Source organism: Monodon monoceros, unplaced genomic scaffold, assembly GCF_005190385.1.
Source record: "Monodon monoceros isolate NGI ecotype Baffin Bay Population unplaced genomic scaffold, NGI_Narwhal_1 Super_Scaffold_6, whole genome shotgun sequence".
Taxonomy (NCBI): domain Eukaryota; kingdom Metazoa; phylum Chordata; class Mammalia; order Artiodactyla; family Monodontidae; genus Monodon; species Monodon monoceros.
The window spans coordinates 14958302-14980276 of NW_021703783.1; the positions used below are offsets into that span (position 1 = coordinate 14958302).

The 21975-nt window shown below is 36.5% G+C and overlaps 1 protein-coding gene across 5 annotated transcripts in view; it reads left to right on the top strand.

Moving 5' to 3' along the window:
* Positions 1–21975, top strand: part of PLEKHA5 (pleckstrin homology domain containing A5) — a 243509-nt gene that overhangs the window by 220351 nt on the left and 1183 nt on the right. For 4 of the 5 annotated variants that reach the window (XM_029206047.1, XM_029206046.1, XM_029206048.1 and 1 more), the window contains 10 exons: positions 794–895; positions 3600–3711; positions 4606–4652; positions 6431–6548; positions 10356–10474; positions 13835–14044; positions 14928–15068; positions 15598–15722; positions 18565–18710; positions 20080–20185. In XM_029206047.1, coding sequence (XP_029061880.1) covers positions 794–895; positions 3600–3711; positions 4606–4652; positions 6431–6548; positions 10356–10474; positions 13835–14044; positions 14928–15068; positions 15598–15722; positions 18565–18710; positions 20080–20174 — 1215 coding nt within the window. In that variant the 3' untranslated portion in view covers positions 20175–20185. Of the gene's footprint in view, positions 1–793; positions 896–3599; positions 3712–4605; positions 4653–5415; positions 5605–6430; positions 6549–10355; positions 10475–13834; positions 14045–14927; positions 15069–15597; positions 15723–18564; positions 18711–20079; positions 20186–21975 lie in introns of all 5 variants that reach the window. The other variant, XM_029206051.1, reaches the window with a different exon arrangement.

Here is a 21975-nt window from a genome sequence, read left to right on the forward strand (position 1 = left end):
ACAACCTATTTAGTATTTTTATTCCTGGACAGATTTTAATCATGTCAGATAAGAAAGTGCTTTATTTATGCCTCTTCTGCATTTAAAAAAATCACTTTCAAGAAAAATTTAATGTATTACTATGAATAAAATAACACATTTTGGGCTTCCCTGGTGGCGCAGTGGTTGAGAGTCTGCCTGCCAATGCAGGGGGCACGGGTTCGAGCCCTGGTGTGGGAGGATCCCACATGCCGCGGAGCAACTAGGCCCGTGAGCCACAACTACTGAGCCTGCGCGTCTGGAGCCTGTGCTCCGCAACAAGAGAGGCCGCGATAGTGAGAGGCCCACACACCGCGATGAAGAGTAGGCCCCACTTGCCACAACTAGAGATAGCCCTCGCACAGAAACGAAGACCCAACACAGCAAAAATAAATTAATTAATAAATAAACTCCTACCCCCAACATCTTCTTAAAAAAAAACCACACATTTTCTCAAAACTCTTTAGATATTAGAATCAACTGAATATTTTGATGTCATGAATGAATAAATAATAAATAGTTCAGGTGGGTTTGTTTGGGTTTTTTTGGTTGTTTAGGGTTTTTTTTGGGGGGGTTAGTAATTTTGAGTATAGCAACAGCACAATAATAAATAATTCAGTTCCTCAGTAAATTTTTCTTAAATTGAGCAAAAAAGAGAGGAAAAAAATAAAGGAAAATGAGTTATAAAAATTTTTATGTTGTCCATTGTAAACTACAGGATTGATAACACACCAGCACATTTTCTCTATTAAAGTAATTAAAGCTCTGATTTCAGGAACTGGAACGAGCATGGAGAGAATATGATAAGTTAGAATACGATGTAACTCTCACCAGGAACCAGATGCAAGAGCAGCTAGATCGCCTTGGTGAAATTCAGGTACAGAATTATAATATTTTTACATTGTTTTAACTGGCTTTGACTAGTACTGTACAACCCATCTTGTTAGCTTCATGCACACCGTTAACAGTTTTTGCATTATTGGCTACCTAGCATCTGGGTTTCAATACTTTCAATGATAGGAATCTTACAATCTCACAAAGTAGCCCATCCCTCACTGTTTAAAAGTTCTTTATCCTATTGGGCACATGGTGAGCCCTAGAGTGTTCTGTGCTCCTAGCTAACTATGTCACTTAGCACTGAAGTGTCAAATTATCTTATCCATTCTATATTAAATCCCTCTCATTTATCAAACCGTTATTTAGCCTATTGTCTTGACTGCTATTTTATTAGAATGGAGGAAGATGCAGCACCATTTGGCATAAAGAATCCAGGTTTGTGAATAGGCAGATATGGAATGAAGTTCCAGGTGTTTGTTTTCTTATCTATAAAGTTGAAATAACAATACCTGTCTTAAAGTGTTGCCCTGAGGGATGGAAATAATACATATTTAAGAAAATAATAAAAGTCACTTTATGCTTGTGACCCTATGTAAATTTGGTCATCTGCATTGGAAGCCCAGTAGACTCAACAGATCAATACAACAAATAAAGAGTAAGGTTGACTCATAGAATGTCAACTGTCTTCTATGCGTGCTGTCCAGAATAGTAACCACCAACCACGTGTAGCTGTTGGGCACTTGCAATGTTGCTAGTGTGACTGAGGAACTGAATTTTTAATTATCTAAATTTAAGTAGCCATGTGTGGTTGTGACTTCTGTACTGAACACTGAAGTTACTAAATACAATAGAAAAAAATGGTAAACATCTAAACCTCAACCCAAGGGATCAAGAAACTTTTTCTGTGAAAGGCTAGATATTAAATATTTTAGATGTTACAGGTGTATACGCTCTGTCACAAAATCTTTGGTGTTTGGGGGTTTTTAATAACCCCTTAAGATTATAAAATTTATTTTTAGCTCACAGGCCATAAAAAAGAAGTCATGGGCCAAAGCAGTTTGCCAGTCCTGATTTAACCTAACAAAAAAAAGCTCATCATGAAAATTTAATTACTATATTATAGGACATAAGAGAAGACCTGAATAAATGGAGAGGTATAATTGCTATACTATGTTCACGGATGGCCTGATTTAACGTTATCACGATGGAAATTCTTCCCATAAGTACAATTCCATTCCAACCAAATTTCCAGAAAAAATTAACAAAATGATTCTATATTTTTAGGGTATAATAAAGACCACAGTAGTTAGACATTTCTTGAAAAAATAAAGAACTAGGAAACACACCTTATGAGAAGTAGCATTGCGCATGTAACCTTAGGCCAGTTACATAACAGCTTTGTACCTCAGTTTCTATAGCTGTAAGATGAAAATAATAATAATACCTACCCCTGTTGGGTTATTATCATGGTTAAATGTGTTGATTTTTTTTGAAGCACTTAGAATAGAACCAGGCAAATAAAACAGACTGTATATATAAGTGTTTGTTAAATACATAAGTAAACAATGAAGACAATATAGAAAACTTGAAAAATGACATACTAGGAAGAAGTGAAGTATCTTTGACCTCTAAAAATTCAACAAGTCACTGTCTAGATTTGCAAAGAACTTTTTAATTTGGAGAAACAATGCATTAGAAAAATAGACAAAGAACATGAGTAGTTTTAATTAATGGAAAATTTAACTCACATTGCTAACAAGTGTTTGAAAAGTTGATCAGTGTAACTAGTAACCAGAGAAATCGCAAAATAAAACAAAAATGAGATTTTCATTGTACACCTTTCAGATAGACAAAAATATGTATATTTTTTAAATTAGTGCAAAAGTAATACATATTCTATATGTGCAATTATCTGATTTTTATAGTTTATATTCCCTCCCTATACGTTCTTTATCAGTATTCACATCTCAGGGCTGACATAATTGTTACAGTTATCATACTTATTTACCTATTTCTTTTATAGTTATATTCCTAAAAATGATATTTATCATTTTTGTATTTATCAATAAGAGTCATTAGAGTTTTACTAGAATCTTACTAAGATGATCTTATTTTGGCTTCAGTTAGAGTATTTAGCCTAAGGGACATGAACTGGGGTAGTAAAGAAATAACTTTAGGGTAGAGTAAAAATGGCAATAATCAATTTCAAAAACTGAAAATTTGTCCTGCAAATATATTTAACTCTATCAATAAAAACTCTTCAAATTGCCCTTTCTTTTTTTCTTTTTTGGCATGTCTCTATGTTCTAGAACTTAAGAGGCTAAAATACTTTCCTTTTTTTCCCCTAAAAATGTTTTGTTTAATTTGGGATTTGTGAGTTTCTGATCTGTTCTGTTTTTGTTTTGTTTTGTTGGTTTTGGTTTGGGGGAGGGTTCCGCATTTTTAGTCCCATCTAATCAGTATTCCTTCCTGGGATTGTAAGTAACTCAACACAGTGTGTATTGAAAAGATGTGAAATAGTGTGTGTAGGTCTGAAATATTAAATTTTTCTGTTTCTCTGCTTTTTTTCTTTTATCTTTGCCATTGACATTGCAAAATTGAGAAGGTCACACAAATCATATTAAATATTCTCAAAACTTAATCCACTGCAATTCTAATTTTTTTAAGTATATAATTAGTGGAATTTATAACTGTATTTAATGATTTTTTCCCCCTGTATGTGGTCTGTCCATTTTTACTGATAGACTGAATCAGCAGGAATTCAGCGTGCACAACTTCAGAAAGAACTCTGGAGAATTCAGGATGTCATGGAAGGACTGAGTAAACACAAACAGCAGAGAGGCACTGCAGAAACAGGTACATTAGCTTCATCTTTTATTCTGCACTTATTGACCATAATAATATATCTAAATGGAATAACACATAGAATTGGATTTCTCTTGTTATTTTAATGGATTTTTGACATTAGAAAACAGGCACTTTGTAATATTGAATCAGTACCCAAGTTTATATATAATATAGAAAGCAAAAGTTTTACCAACCACACTCACACAAAAATGAGTCATTGTTTTGTGTCTGTAATTATAAATGCACACAGTGTTTTGGTTTGGGGAGTTTTTTTCCCACAACAGAAAATGTTGTTTTTCATCAATATGTTTTTTTCTCCTTAACAATACAATACAATAACAGCTGTGTAAGAATCATTGTATAGATGAACTATAATTTATCCATTTCGGTGTTGATGAACAATGTAGGTTGCTTCCAGGTTGTTGGGTGGGTGGGTGGGGTTTTCTGTTTTTCTTTCATAAGCCATGATGTAACGAACATTACTGTGTACATAATAAACACACCTGCTAGTACTAATGGGTTCTAGGAAATGGGAAATAAGTGCACATTTTTCATTTTGATATGCACAGCCAAATTGCTCTCCTAAAAGATTATATCAAATCATACTTAAACCAGTAGTATTTGAGAAAACCCATTTCCCCATACTCTTGTTTATATTAGATATTTCAGTTTGTATTTTTTAATGTATTGGGGTTTTTAAAATATATTTTATTGAAGTGTGGTTGATTTACAATGTGTTAATTTCTACTGTATAGCAATGTAATGGGTTTTAAATTCAGAAAACAAATGAGGGGTTAGAAACTAAAGGCTTTGTTTAAAATAAATGAAATTGTTCCTTTTTTCTGTAGATTTAGGAAGATATGTTTAGTGTAAGTAGTTATATTTTACAATTTTTTTTAATAGGTATGATAGGATCAAAGCCTTTCTCAACAGTTAAGTACAAAAATGAGGTAAGTTTGAATTGTTTCTCTAACTATAAATTAATTTATAATTAAAACATGAATTAGAATTTACTCATAACAAAAATGTTTTCTAAATATGTTTGAGTTACTGTTTTGATCTTGAAATTTTGCTGGTTCAGTAATTTGGTTCTTCTAACAAATGTGATCTTCTTCCCTTTTCTTAATGGAAAAAAAAATTGAATCACTACTTCTCATCTATGTTAGAACTTTAACATTGTCATACTTTTTCTAATCTAAGTAATTTGAGTATTTATTTATCATTGTTTGGTATGATAAGTTGGCTGTGTATCATGCATACCATAAAGAAATGACAACTACAAAGAGATACTGTCAACCTAGTTGAAAGCATCTGTGGTCTTGAATTTTGTATAAAAGCCAATCAAAAAGAAATGTTCTTTCTTTTCTCTTAAAAATTAGCAAAACAATACAGAGTGAGATTTTTTTTAATGAATTCTTTCCTTTTATTTTTAAAATGAAATACAGTAGTTTCATACATTTGTTTTGATGTTGAGCTTTAGAGTAAAGCTAACCTGTGTGTTACAGAAAAAATTAAATGCAGTCAAATTTAAAACCCAGTTATTGGCTATCATAAACATTTTTTTGTTTTACTTTTTAATATGAGACTCTTGGCTTGGCAGTGTCCCTTTAATTATCTTAAAGTGAATGTAAGTTAACTTACCATTGCAAAGAATTTCGATATACTTAATTCAATATGCTTATCTAAATAAGGTGACTATTCTACAATCTTTAGGAAGAGGAAGTAGTCCCACCTCGTCCTCCACTTCCTCGGTCCTATGACTTTACAGACCAGCCTCCCATAATCCCCCCTCTGCCCAGTGATAGCAGCTCCTTGCTCTGTTATAGCAGGGGCCCAGTCCATCTGCCCGAAGAAAAGAAGATTCACCAAGTTCAAGGATATCCAAGAAATGGATCTCACTGTGTAAGTGGCTGCAATAGCCACAGAATAATCAATCGTACATGCCCTCATTTTTCAAACTTAATTTATTTTAGACTCAAACTTTTTTTTATTATAACACCACTTTTAGCCAGCACTTTTTTGTTCATATATAACATTATCATTTGTTTTTCCTGTTTTAGTTTTACCATTCTTATTTTGTAATATTTTCACAATTTTAATAAAATTTCATAGTTTCTGCTTTTCATGAATATTTTCATAAAGTGGTTACTTTATGTGCCTGTGTTTAAGGAGCCATATTTTAAATATACCATTTCAGGATATTAGAAGCAAAATGATATCTTTAGATCAGAAAGACACAAGGAAAAGAAGATTCTTACCAGGAATGATCAAAAGGTTGGGATGTGGGCAGTTCAGTCTAGGAAAACTGTTAGAGGATGTGGACATTGCCAAGGAAAGACATTACCCATGGAAACTGGAAAAAAGGAGTTTGGGGATTAAACAAATAAATGTAAAATGTAATAAGCAAGGAGAAGAGAACAAGGAGAAAAGGAATAGGGCTAATTGAGTTAATATGATATAATTATTTTTAGACTTTAGTTTTACTGATGACTTTGTCCCTAAGAGGAATGTTCTTAATTTTAAAATCAAAAGATATGCTGGTTAAAAATCTTTTATAAAGTCTTTTTTTCTACCCTAATTGTAACATATATATTAATTGTGTTATACCCAAGATAGCTGACTGAGGCTCTTAATTGTTAAGAGTGTGAGTTCTTAGAGATAAACATTTTAAAAGAGACTTTTGCCTTTTTGTGTGTGTTTGTGTGTGATTACATATCTTCCTTTCAAGGGTCCAGATTATAGACTCTACAAGAGTGAACCAGAGTTAACAACAGTGGCAGAAGTTGATGAGTCTAATGGAGAAGAAAAATCAGAATCTGTTTCAGAAATGGAAACTTCTGTTAAAGGTCAGCATTTGAGATATGTTTTATCTCCTGCATTTTTCAGACACCTTAGAAATAAATTTAGTTTATATGTTGACACAGTACATATACAAGTCCACAGTCCCTCATCTGAAACCCTTGGAATCTGATGCGTTTCTGAATTTAGAAGTTTCAGATATTGGGAAGATAACATGACCCATAAACCACGTATCAACATGTCATCTCTCTCTGCTGAGACAAATATGGCAAAATGTGGGATTTTTCAGAAAAGTAATTTCTGATCATAACCCACTAGTCAATTTTTTTTTTAATAATCTGCTAAAGGGTCATAAAGTAAAGCTTGAAAAATAGTAAGTGGTAATATTCACATAGCTTTTTCCATAATTGGAATATCCTTCTAGGTTTTCTAATGCTGGGTTTTGTGTTGTTGTTGTTTTGGGATTTTTTTTTAATTAGAAAAATACTGCCATCTTGAAAACTTAATATTTATATGCCTTTCTCATTCTCATCCAAATCATACCTTTTTCTCATTGAAAGTCTTTGTTAACTTTATCTTTTCATACACAGATGTAAGTGAAACAGTCATAGTCTTCGTCCTTACCATATTCATGCATATAATTATAAATATGCAGGAAATATCAGACTGCAAACAAAAGTAAATGTTTTTGGCAAATAGGTAACTAGATACCTGGCCAATCCTCCACAGATTATAAATGCTGGTTCATATCATTTTAAATATTTTTGAGACGCTTCAACAAGTTGCGGAAAAGTAAAGAGAGGGATGTTCAGGCCAAAAATTATATGAAGGGTAGTGCATTAGTCTGCTCAGGCTGCCATAAAAAAAATACCATAGACCTAGTGGTTTAAACAACAGAAGTTTATTCTCACAGTTCTGGAGGCTAGAAGTCCCAGACCAAGTTCTGAGAGGGTTTGGTTTCGGGTGAGGACTCTTTTCCTGGCTTGTAGATGCTGCCTCCCTCACATGGCCTTTCCTATGAGTGCCTGTAAATTCTCTGGTATCTCATTTTATAAGGACACTAATCTGTGGGGGCCAGGGCCCCACCCTTATGACCTCATTTAACCTTAATGACCTCCTTTTAATCCCCATCTCCAAATATAGTCACATCAAGAATTAGGGCTTCAACAGGAATTTTAGGAGGACCAATTCAGTCCATAGCAAGAGGCATCCAGGAAGTAAAGTGGAGCATGAAAGCCAGCTTTCACCTTGTGACAGGACAAAGCTCAGAGCATGAACAAATTAGGAGTCTGCTAGGAGACCCCCTCAAATAAAGCTGGGGCCCTCTGAGGGCTATACTCTCAGTGAAAACTGATTAACTCAATTTCATCAAAATTTAAAACTTTTGCCCATCAGAATGGAAGAAAATATTATCAGTACATATACCTTACAAAATCCTTGTATCCAGAATATATAAATAACTCTTACAAATCAGTAATAAAGATAACCCAATAAAAAAGTAGGCAAGGGCTTCCCTGGTGGCGCAGTGGTTGAGAGTCCGCCTGCCGATGCAGGGGACACGGGTTCGTGCCCTGGTCCGGGAAGATCCCACATGCCGTGGAGCACCTGGGCCCTTGAGCCATGGCCGCTGAGCCTGCGCGTCCAGAGCCTGTGCTCCGCAATGGCAGAGGCCACAAACAGTGAGAGGCCCGTGTACCGCAAAAACAAAACAAAACAAACAAACAAACAAAAAAGGCAAAAAAAGCCTTGGAGAGTTAACAAATCAGGTATACAAATGGCCAATAAGCACATGGAAAAGCTTACAACTTATTAATCACAAAAGAAATGCAGTTTTAATGCAAATAAAAATCACATTTCACACCTTCTAGAATGGCTAAACTTGAAAGACTGACTACCTAGTGTTGGTTAGGATGTGGGACAATTGGAATTCACACACATTTCTGAGGTGGTGTAGGATGGAACAATAGTTTGGCAGTTTCTCATAAAGTTAAACATGCAGTCATCATAGCCAGGAATTCTATATATTTACCTAAGAAAAATGGAAACATAATCCCTCAAAAGACTTATACAAGGGTTGTTATAGCAGCTTTAATTCATAATAGACAAAAACTGGAAGCAGTCATATGTCTGTCAACAAGAGTACGGCTAAACAGGTTGTAATACTTCTCAGCAAAAAACTGATAGATGTATTTCGTCATAACAATGATATCATCTGATATATGTTCTGTAATATGGCTTGAATTCTTCCTGGAAGTTTTTCCTCTTTTAAATTTTGGGTTTGTTTTTTTTTTTTTTTTTTAGTATATAATCATAAGCTCTCATCTAATAAATTGTCTGAAGTGTACAGATCGATTACAGTGTAATTTATTTTGTACCACATGACTTAAAGTCGGGCTTTTAAAAATGGACCACTGACTAGCATAGTAGAAGGCTTTTCTTTGTTTGAACTGTAAAAATTACTTGTAATACATCAGTCCAGCTCTTCACATTCTCAAATATACAACTGTAATAAACACAGAGTTCATAAACAATATTAAAACTTCATTAAGCTGCAGATTGTTTGGTTCATAACCTAAAGGGGCCCTGAATGATTGACCACCATTTGTCTTTGGGGGGAAAATAAGATTTCATTTTTCTACTTAGTTAATGTAACTTTAATGAGCCCAAAGAGAATGATTTTTTTTTTTCAGCAAACTATTGAGATTTGAATAGTTTCTTATTTTACTTGTGTCCTCAGTGGACAATAGTGTATATATTCTGCTTACACAAGATGACTGTGGTTCAGATGAATACATTTTATGTGAACTGATCATTAGCTTTTATTGTTGTGTTAATGATTTTGTGTGTGTGTATTGTTTGTTTTCTAATTATAAAAGTAGTGTGTGTTCATTTTAGAAATTTTTCAAAAATGCAAAAGTAAAAGTAACTTCAATTACCTATAGTCAACTATTGTTAACATTGTTAGTGGATTCTTTATTGAGGTGGTGCAGTGTGATTGAAAGAGACCAAATGGGAATTAAGGACATTTAGGTAAATCACTTAACCCTTCTGGCCATAACTTTCCTCATCTCTGTGAGAGGATTAGATTAAGGTACTTTTAACCTCTGAAAATATTGTAAATACTTCACGAAGAAGCAGAGCAACAAGGGAAAACGGGCCAAAGCAGAAGCTCTAGCCATGCTGCTGCTAAGCTATATGTACTTGAGGAAGTCAGTTAACCCAGATTCTGCACTTCATTTACCTTCTTTTTTTACAGGGCTGTTGTGAAGATATATGATCCACTGCGTATCATTAAATTTTATAATTTTTTTAATGTCATCTGTTATCATCAGTAGAACTTTATTTCTAAAGCTAACCCTAAATTTGTCTGGCTAGTATCATTGCTGGCTTATTAGGTAAAACAAGTAACAAAAGGTTATTACATTTCCCTGTCTCTTCTCAAACGATACATTTATTTGCCTTCTGATTTTAAAAGCCTCAGGGAAAGTTGTTGTTGGCTTAAGTCAGCGGAGCTCGATTAGTTACCTCCTGATTTTATAAATGCTTTATTGTTATCCAGACAGTTTTTAATTCCCCATCTCCTACAGTATGCTATGCCTCTTCAAAAATAATATTTTTCTTCCTCATCAACATGTAGGGGCACATATTCATTCTCCAAGTCACTTAGACTTCATGGTAGGAAATATACAAATTTCATGTGGTAAGAACAAAAATCAGACCCATCTAAATACCAGGATAGTTCCTGAAAAGCAAAAATCGTACACTATTTAAAAGCCTCAGAAATTGAATATGTCCAAATAAAGCCATGTCATGGGAAGATGTTTTGTAGAACTTAATGCTGTTTTTATTTTTAGGTTCCCACTTTCCTGTTGGAGTAGTCCCTCCAAGAACAAAATCACCAACACCCGAATCTTCGACAATAGCCTCATATGTAACTTTAAGGAAAACTAAGAAGATGATGGATTCAAGAACGGTATTTAATTATACATTAATTTCCAGAAGGATTCTCAACCTATTTATTGCCACCTTGTATATGTTTTAATTTTTAGAGGTTTCTTTCAAAACTTTTTTTTGGGGGGCCACACCACACGGCTTATGAGATCCTTCCCCGACCAGGGATGGAACCTGTGCCTGTGCCCCCTGCAGTGGAAGTGCGGGGTCCTAACCACTAGACCTCCAGGGAATTCCAGTCAGAATTGTTTTTTACATACTCTTTAAGAAAAATTTAGTAATCTTAATTTTTTAAATTACATTCAGGGAATGAGCACCTCAGAGGACAGGCCTAATCTAGGTTTTCTTTGCTCAGACTCCACATGTGGTCTTTGGGGCACAATTTGTGGAATCTGTTCTCAGATAGCTGCCCTATGTTACCTCTCCTGACACCTCTAAAAATTTCCTTAGGAGAGTGATAGACATGTGCTGTGGTCACCCAAGCTAGTGGACTTCCAAGCCAGCCTGAGTTTGCAGGGCCTTTCCGCTGCAGTAGACTTGGAGTTTGCCAATCCTCTGGTTACAATGAGCAATGTGAATTGAGAATGAGAAGCAAATCCTGTACTTCACACTTTCATCAGAGATCCATTTAATTCAGACTGACTTTTAACCAGTCTAATCTTGGTCTTCTTGGGAAGATTCTCAAAGGACTTAACTCCCTTTCCCCAAGTACTCTCTAGAAATTTGGGCTGCAAAAGAAATTTTACTTTTTAATCTTTGTAAGTTCTATTTATTTTGGTGTGAGATAACTTAAAACTATAAGAAAAGACTGAAAGGTACAACAAATGATAAGATTTATGATTATTCTTGAAAGATATTAAAGTATGGTACAAAGTATATGCCAGAAATTCTGACAGATTTATATATATAAGAAATATAATGGTCCTGTAATACTGCTGTTCATAGAGTTAGGCATTTTTTAGTTTAAAAGGATGTTTTCTTTGGAAGTTATAATGTGAAATAAGGCAACAGAAAAAAATCCTTTAAAAATGCATGTTGAGATCAAACAGAAGGATATTAGTGGATTTATATTGTTCTGTAACTATCTTTTTTTTTAAATAACTATCTTTTTTTTTTTTTTTTTTTGCGGTACGCGGGCCTCTCACTGTTGTGGCCTCTCCCTTTGCGGAGCACACGCTCCAGACGCGCAGGCTCAGCGGCCATGGCTCACGGGCCTAGCCGCTCCGCAGCATGTGGGATCTTCCCGGACCGGGGCACGAACCCGTGTCCCCTGCATCGGCAGGCAGACTCTCAACCACTGCGCCACCAGGGAAGCCCTAAAATAACTATCTTAAATACTACAAGAAAGACTTCTATATAACCAAATACTGGGGGGAAAGTATAGACGACTAGGTACCTAATATTGTACCGGAAAGTCCTTTATAAGCAATACAGATACCAGAAGAAAATACTTGCAGTATAACAGACAGGTTTCATAATATTTGAGGAATTAATATAAATCAGTTATTTTTAGGGTTTTTTAAAATGGAAACCATGTAACAGTAATTCACAAAAATATGAAAATTGCTCAACACTGATAATCATTTTTAAAGTGCTAACTAAAACCCCATGAGTTACTCTTCTCCAGTTATACTGGCAAAAAGATCTAAAAATTAATAATATCTGGCATTTTAAAAGAATAAATAGATTTGTACAATATGATAACTTGGAAAAGGAAGTTTCAGTGAGACAACACTTTTGCACAAACACAGAAAAACCAGGAAGAATACATGTTTGTTGTTACTAAAAACAAAAGGAGGGCTTCCCTGGTGGTGCAGTGGTTGAGAGTCTGCCTGCCGATGCAGGGGACACGGGTTCGTGCCCCGGTCCGGGAAGATCCCACATGCCGCGGAGCGGCTGGGCCCGTGAGCCATGGCCGCTGAGCCTGCGCGTCCGGAGCCTGTGCTCCGCAACGGGAGAGGCCACAACAGTGAGAGGCCCACATACCGCAAAAAAATAAATAAAAAAATAAAAGGAAAGAGTGCTAAAGTAGCCAACTTCCCAATCAGTATCTAGAATTTACCTTTATTTAAAAAAATTTTTTCACAAAAGCAAATGCTTTGTTTCACAAATGAGAAGCATCATTTCTGCACTCGAAGGCTTTTCATTTTTCATTTTCCTTTCAGTTTCTACGTGAGCTCTTCAGGATATTCTATACAATAGAAAACAGTTCTAGATCTGTAGGTACTGCCCTGCAGACACATTTTAGATTGCAGTGGAGAGAAGAGGACCTTGGCCGTTATCCTGACATACTGCTTAGTCACGGAAATACTTACCTCTGCCCTGGGTTCTTTCCAAAACACCAGCAACTCCACCAATGTCTCAGTCAGTTCCCAGCAGTTCAGTCCAGAGGACACAAAGAAACCTATGCATTCTATTCTGTAGATCTTAGAATATGTTTAATCTCTAAAATTTCTATTATATAAAATAAGCTAAAATTTCCTTATGACAGTTATTGATATACTTATTTTGGATCTCATACCAATATTGTTTTATATCTTTAGTAAGAAAGTGAGAAGAACTGGTTGTTTAATGTGACTAATATTTTTAAACCCTTCAGTAAACCATAAAAATGAGCCATGTAGGGCTTCCCTGGTGGCGCAGTGGTTGAGAGCCCGCCTGCTGATGCAGGGGACACAGGTTTGTGCCCCAGTCTGGGAAGATCCCACATGCCGCGGAGCGGCTAGGCCCGTGAGCCATGGCCACTGAGCCTGCGCGTCCGGAGCCTGTGCTCCGCAACGGGAGAGGCCACAACAGTGAGAGGCCCGCGTACCACAAAAAAGAAAAAAAAAGAGCCATGTAAATGTATATATGTATATAAAATGTAACCTTCTGATTTATAGAAAATAGATTCTTCCATAGTTTTTCATGAACTAAGGATGTTTTCTCTACCAGTCTTTTCACAGTAAAAAATGTGTGACTTGAAACATTACATTTTTAGTATAATAAAAGAAATTGCTGATTTTTAGAAGCTATGCCCCCTGTTTTCTCCTAGTTTGAGTTTTATACAATTTCCTATCTCAGGGCCGTGGGGTAGGGTCACTCCAGAGCTGCCATACTTCTTTGTATTTTGTTTTTAAAAACAAGCAAATCCCCTCCTTAAGTTCCTCTTCTCTCCCCTCCCTCCTACCTCTTCTCTCTCTCTCTTTCCATCGCTGATCCTGCATCAGTGCATGCATAAAGTAATCTGCCGTTCTGGTGTTATCTAAATGACATCCAAAACCTCCACTTTAGATTTTGCAAACAAAGTAAATGCATTGCAGGACATTTTTTATTCTAACATACTTTTCAGAAATTATCCTGTCTTCAGATATTCATCTGTTTGTTTACTTTCAATTTAAAGGAAAGACCAAGAAGTGCAGTGGAACAGCTCTGTTTGGCTGAAAGCACTCGACCTAGGATGACTGTGGAAGAGCAAATGGAAAGAATCAGGAGGCATCAACAAGCATGCTTAAGGGAAAAGAAAAAAGGATTAAACATTATTGGTGCTTTAGACCAGTCACCCTTACCAAGTCCTTCAAATTTAAGGGATAATCCATTCCGGGTTACCCAGGTATATCAATTGCTTTTACTCATTCTTGTGGGTAAATCTAATATCACTTGAATCTTAGAATCGTAGAGTTACATGGTTGATGGGCTTTTAAATGTCAGCAACATGGATAGTTATATTATTCAACTCTTATAATATGCCAGGACAGCTTAGTAAAATGGAAATAGCCCTGGGTTCAGAAAACCAGAGCTAAATTACTTGTTGGATACCCTCCTATACGTTGTGGACTTAATCTCCTCTACTGTAAACCAAATAAAGATACAACCTGTCCTATCTACTTCATGGAGATAGTAAGAAGATAAAAGTGCTTTCAACAAATGTAAAATGCCATGCAGGTTAGCAGGATGGTCCCCAGTTCCCCTCCCAATGAAATGTGTATTACTCTGTATACTAATTTAGCATGACCTAAATTGTAGCGAGAGGGTTTCTAAAGAAAAGTTCTACTATTCATTACACTTTAACTTCAGTCTTATAAAGAGACACCATTCTGTTTCTTATTACTTATTTGTTTGTTTGTTACCCTGATTCATAAATCAGAGCAGACTAAGGAACCTTTCCAGTGGCTTCAGTCTGGTCTATCCCTGTTAGTAGACATGGACCAGCTGAAAGTGATTCCCTGTCATCATAGAAATCCTCTTTCTGTCTTGTCTAATGGAGAGCAGGCATTGCTAATGGTGGTTCAACCAATTAACAGTTGAATAACTGCACATTCTACACATTACAAAATAGATGAGTAATATATATGATTCCTCTGTTGTTTTTCATAAGGAAACCTCCTTGCAAGTGAAGAACCAACTTTAAAAAACAAAAAATTAATAGGTACTATCTAAAAACTGTGCATGACCGTATAGTATGAATCTAAAAATGCTGTCTATCTGTTGAACAGACTCGAAGGAGGGATGATAACCTTAAGGAACTGGATGCCGTCATTAGAGAAAATGACGTGAAGCCAAACCATGAAACTCCTGCCGCAGAAACTGTTCGACTAAAAGAAGCTGAACCTCAAAATACAGATTTCAGCGAAGAGGTAGAGAGATTATTTTAGGACAGATGTTATAAAGGGGTGGATTTTTGAAGATAAGATCAAGTGAGAAGGTTGAAAATAGTTACGTGTCATTCTGTCACAGGGGCTATATAGATCTTAGTGAAATGATAGGCTTCGTATAATTTGATTGATGTATTCAGCCACAACAAAAACTGGGTTAATTGAAAACTTAAAACATGATCAATCAAGGCTGGAATAAATTATCATTAACCCAATTAAAGAATCTTATATCCCAAAGCAGCTAGCTAATGGCAATGTACCTTTTATCCTAGTAGCAAAGGACATTAATTTTTTTTTAGTGTTTTTTTTTAATTTTTGAATTTTATTTTATTTATTTTTTATAGGACATTAATATTTTTAATGCACTTGAATATAAATTTATATTTCAGTAAATATTTGATAGGGTATGGGTTTTTTAATAAACTTTATTTAGGAATCATTTTAGATAATTCACTAATATATTAAATGTGGTAAAAATGATTTGAAAAAGAGAATTTTTCTTCTTCTATAGTTTAAAAAAACTGAAAATGCTTTTTCCGAAACACTTTTCACACCTGAGCCAAATGGAGTAAATTCTGAGGAAGTGGTGGATAAAGAAGAAAACAAAGAAAAGATGCCCAAGGATGTTCCATACAGGTAATAATTAGGAAAAACAAACAAAGGAATCATTCACAAAATTGTATACCTGCTTAAAAATGGTAAACTTCAGAGTCAGAGGTCTTGGATTCCAGTCCCAGAATATCTCTTACGAGCTGTAGGATCTTGAACAAGTTACACAACTGTCATGGTTCCTCACTTGTAAAAATGAGGATAATAATCGTATCCATCTCACAAGTGTATTATAGGGATTAAATAAGAAAATATGTGTATAGCACTTAGCACTGTGCTAAACACCTAGCAAGTGATCAATAAATACCTTTTTTAAAAAAATGCCAGAGGCACACAAGCTACAGCAAAGTAAGCACCTCAGCGTTGCCTATATAATGACAGACATTGATCAGATATCTAAGATGTCTGATAAGCATTCCAAACATTATAGTGATTTGCCATTTATTTTTTAACTGTATTTCTTAACTAGCATTTTTAAATGCATATCCTCAGTCTCACCATCCATAAAAAAATTCCTAGTGCTGGAAAAGAGGAATGCTGTGATCTCATGTTATTAGGAATGCCTTTATCTCTTCAATGAATAGCAAGAGGGAACTTGAAAAATATTTGGCGATAGCTGATAAGAAAAAAATCTCTGCTGAACTTTTGTTAATAGACATAGATTAAAACACATCCAGTATATTACAAATCTGTGAGTTCATAATGATAACAACAACAACAAAAAATAATTTGTTAGCCCCTTCAGAAGATGCTAGGGAATCGACTTATTGTTCCAAAACCTGGTACATAAAGAGAAAGAAGTAAACATTTATCTTACCTTTCCCAAACAAACTGCAACCAGAGAGTTTATGAGGAAACTCTTCTTTATTAGAAAAATTTCACTCAATAAAGAATGAGAGGGCTTCCCTGGTGGTGCAGTGCTTAAGAATCTGCCTGCCAATGCAGGGGACACGGGTTCAAGCCCTGGTCCGGGAAGATCCCACATGCCGCGGAGCAACTAAGCCCGTGCGCCACAACTACTGAGCCTGTGCTCTAGAGCCCGCAAGCCGCTTCTGCTGAGCCCGCGTGCCACAGCTAGTGAAGCCGGCGTGCCTAGAGCCCATGCTCCACAACAAGAGAAGCCCGCGCACTGCAACGAAGAGTAGCCCCCACACGCCGCAACTAGAGAAAGCCTGTGCACAGCAACGAAGACCCAATGCAGCCGAAGATAAATAAATAAATTTTTTTTTTAATTTACTTAAAAAAATAAAAGAATGAGAGACTTTGGGACTTCCCTGGTGGTCCAGTGGGTAAGAATCCACCTTCCAGTGCAGGGGACATGGGTTCGATCCCTGGTGGAGGAACTAAGATCCCACATGCCGTGGGGCAACTAAGCCCCCATGCTGCAACTACGGAGCCCATGTGCTCTGGCGCCCGCACACCACAACTAGAAAGCCCACGCACCACAACTGCTGAGGCTGTGCGCTCTGGAGCCCCCATGTGCCACAACTAGAGAGCCCACACACTGCAATTAAGACCCAACGCAGCCAAAATTTAACTAATTAATTAAAAAAAAAAAGAATGAGAGACTTAGAATATCACTGCTTTGCTAAAACCCTATTAAAATAATGGATGAACAATATTCCTCAGTGCTGCTAAAGCTGTTAGCTAGAAAAATATTTTGTTTCTTTTTAAGATTTTTTTTATGTGAACCATTTTTAAAGTCTTTATTGAATTTACTACAATATTCTGTTTTATGTTTTGGTTTTTTGGCCACGAGGCATGTGGGCTCTTAGCTCCCCGACCAGGGATCAAACCCACACCCATTGTATTGAAAGGTGAAGTCTTAACCACTGGACTGCTAGGGAAGTCCCCTGATCATTTTTAACATCAGGAAAAGAGACAGACTATTAATGCAGTAGTGCAAGACACCCACCTAATAGAGTATTACTTACCTCCTTTCCCCCAAAACCTAAGTCTGATCAAGCCTAAGAATCGTATCAGTTTATAAAAAATATGAGGGATACAGTCATCAAAATCCAGAAAGGTAGTAAATTATTGGACAGATAAACCAGGTTCTTTCCTAAATAAATGACAAAGAATAAAACGGGTGTGTGTGGTGGTATATTTTAAAGTAGACTTTAAGGGACTTCTCAGGCAAATACAGTGTATGGACTTTGTTGTGTGGATCCTCATTCAAACAGATAACTCTAAGATGATATTATGAGGCAATCAGGATCATTTGAGCATTGACTGGATATTTGATGGTATTTACAGACTGAATGATATGTCTGGAATCTGCTTTAAAATAATTTGGGGAGGACTTCCCTGGTGGCACAGTGGTTAAGAATCCACCTGCCAGTGCAGGGGACACGGGTTCAAGCCCTGGTCCGGGAAGATCCCACATGCCGCAGAGCAGCTAAGCCCGTGTGCCACAACTGTTGATCCTGTGCTCTAGAGCCCGCGAGCACAACTACTGAACCCGTATGCCACAACTACTGAAGCCCGCGCACCTAGAACCCATGTTCTGCAACAAGAGAAGCCACCGCCATGAGAAGCTCACGCACCACACCGAAGAGTAGCCCCCGCTCGCAGCAACTAGAGAAAATCCGTGTGCAGCAACAAAGAACCAATGCAACCAAGAATTAATTAATTAATTAATTTAAAAAAATAATAATCATCATTTGGGGAGTAGGGGGCTGAGGGTTTAGAATGAAACAAGATTGGCAAAATGTGGACAAAAATGCCAACAAAATGTTAGCAATCGTTAAGTACAGATGGTGACATCTTTTCTGTATAGTTAAGATTTTTCATAACACTAAGTTGGAAGAAAAAAAATTAATTGCATTCTAAAATAACGAACTTTAAAATTTCCATCTATTTTCATTAGCCCTCAAGATGAGTCACAGATCTCAAATCATAAACCAGAAGGCCACCCTGAAGAAAATACAAAGGACAATATTCATGAGCAGGAAGAAGCTGTTATTTCTTATGAACTAACTCCTGAGGCTTCTAGAGGAAGTCAGACAATGGCAGGTAGATATTACGTTTCCTAATTTTCTTACTGGTGCTTCCTCTGAACCTCTGAATTTATTTGCCATGTGGAGACTCTAGCAAGGGAGCCACGCAGGGACATCAACTGCAGACCAAGCAGCCTTTGCCTTCCCACACTTGCACCGTCAGGAGGGCTGCAGTTGCACCAGAGCACAGGGCCAGCCCTGCGTGAGCAGCTAGATCTGCCCTCTCTCCTGTCTTGGGCGTCACTTCCTTCTCTTTGTTTTGTTTTATTTGTTTTTTTAATCTGAACCTTTACACATACCTTAAACTTTTTTCTAAGAAGAAGATCTTTTAGTACTTTTCTCTGACGCTGGATTCTCAGAGTATTCATAGGCCTACCCCTTTGGGAACTGTGGAAGATTGAATATCTACACTAGTAGAATGGATTTACTTACTTAGCTCCTACTATAATCCACATCTGGGTTTTTCTTTGGTAGTGGAAGATCATGATCCATAGCATGTTAAGAAAAAATAAAATGTTCTGTACTATTCTTTTATACTTTCTGGATTCTTCACACATCTTTTTTCTTTTTTTTTTTTTCTTTATGACTTTTGCCAAGGGATGGGGGTAGGGGAATCATCCCACTAGTGTAATGTATCAGTTTTGCATCTCATAGTCCATAAACAAAAAGCTATCCCTAGTAATTCTTTCTCCTCCCCCCACCCAACTCCACCTCCAATCATTTTGCAGAAGGGTAAGTCCAATGAAATTCAATTATGCAGACTGTTCTTAAGAGCATTTTCTGTATCTTATATACATATAACATGGAAATTTATATCATCAGCCATGTTCCTTTGTAACCAGTATGAAGCACTTTTTCCTTTGCCTCTTATCACTCACAAGGCAATGTGTACAGGAATTCTCACTTTCTTTAAAAATTGTCATTGATCACATTCGGTTATTATGATGCCAAGTCTGTGTTAAAGGTTGTGTGGGTGTATTAAAACCACAAAATTTATACCATCTGCAGTATTTAGCTTCATGCAACTAGAAAAGCTTTTAAAAATGAGACCCAACAGGGGTGAGTCACTGATATACACCTGAAAATTAACCTTGAAGCCCCCCCAAAAAAAATTTTTTTTAGTTTTTTCCCAGTTTCATTGAGATATAATTGGCATATAACATTATATAAGTTTAAGATGTACATGGAAAAAGAATTTTTAACCGGTCTTCAAGAGACATTTCATACTGAGTAATCAGTTGCCAGAATAACAAAAACCAGCCGAAATGCAGCTAAGAATTCCTTCCCGACACACGTTCTGCGTTGGGCATCGCAGCGTCAGGATTTCCTTCTCCGAAGGTGTCTCCAGGATTTTGATCTCATCACGTTTTCTCGGTGTGTTTTAGTGCAAAGCCTGTCCCCGTCTCCCGAGTCCTCAGCATCACCCGTTCCGTCCACTCAGCCGCAGCTCACAGAAGGCTCACACTTCATGTGTGTGTAGTCTCAGAACAAGTACGTCGTTTCCTTTCATTTTCGTGCTTTATTGTTAGAGCTTTCAGCCTGACTTTTGTTGATTTGGTGAATAAAAACTGTGATGAATTCCGACCTGTGCATTAGGGATAGTTAGCAGAGCAAGTGTTTGAACCACGGGCAGTAACTCAAAATTTCCAACATCAGCCCTTCAATGATTTGCTACGTAACAACATTTTCTCTGTCTCTTCTTTCATCATCCATCAAAACAGCTAAACTTGGAGGGGAGGTTTTGCAGTGTTTTGCAGCTGTGCTCCCACCTAACAGTTTCTTTCCACAGTTGGGTCTGAGAATTCTGTTCAAGTCGTTACATTTTGATACAGAAATGTTTTTTACATTCAGCGTGACCTATCTACCACACTGGGAGTTTGCTAATTATTTTTAAGGATAAAGAAAAGTTTATGGTACAGCCAACTAGATACGGAATGTAAAATCTTTAAGAGCCATCGAAATTATTTCTAAATAATAATTTTTTTTAAGTCAGGGAGGTAACTTTTTTTTTTTTTAGGTAGGGAGGTAGCTTTTAAAAAAGCCACAGGTGGGGGCAGGGAGACAGGGCCTTTCTCAACCAGTGTTCCTTAGACCACAGTTTTAGAACCACAAATAATTTCCTAAGGTGGGGCCTTTCTCAACCAGTGTTCCTTAGACCACACTTTTAGAACCACGAATAATTTCCTAAGGTGTCTTACTTTTAAACTTTATCAACAATGGCTAAATTTTACCTCAGTTTTGTACTTACATACTTTTTTTATTTTTCAGAAAAGCTGTGAGGTATGGAGTGAACATTTTATGCCTTTTTCTGCACTTTTTTTCTCAGTATCTACCAGATCTTCTAATGTTTGGTGCCTTCGGATTATCACCAATTTCTGTTAAACAGTTATAAGCTGAGAAAACACCTACAGACATTATGAGCACGGCTACAAACATGTTCTTTGATTTTTAGGTACTCAAATGAGTACAAATACCAACTTAGACTAAGTTTTTCATCCAGTAGTGCTCATTTTCTAGCATCTACGTCCATTCACACCTTTTTGTAGCAGCTATAATCTGTGTCCCTTTATTTCAGCCAGAGGATTTATGTTTAACTGTCTTGTCATTTCTGTAACTTTTATTTGAGATCACGTCTGTCTGGAGCCTAAAAGAGGCTTTGTTTGTTGTCACTTGGTATCTCTTTAGGACTTGTTGTATTTGTTGTAGTCTTAACCTGTGTCTTGCCTCTGTCACTCATATATTTAAACTTTTAACTTAATACATTCAGAAGTGGCAGTTGCCACTAGTGACAGAATAACACCAAACAGGGATAATAAACATTATGCTCATTTTATTCCTCCTGTGCAAAGAATTGATTGGTGGCCTCTGTCTTAGTGGTGAAATGTACTTTGAGAGCCACTCCCATTATCTCTTGGTTCAATAAACAGGTTACAATTCATTGTACTCGGACCATTCTGATAACAAGAATGTTCACAGTTAAAACTGGAGTACATTTCCAGGTTCCTTAAGTTGTTATTATTCGCTTTTGTTTTGTTTTACTTTCATTCCAAGAGCCAGGAGTATTACGTACTAGAGTTAGGTACAGTGATTGCCGGATATTTTCTAGCTTTGTGGTGTGCAGTCACCACAACCAACCAGTGGCATTCAGACTTGCATTATTTTATAATCCATCTTCTCACTGTGCATGTGTCATCTTTCTGAACTAGTGGTTTTGGCAAGACTCAGGAAAGTTTTACAAATGACGCAGCTACGTAGGCAGCTTAATACAGTATTACATACTT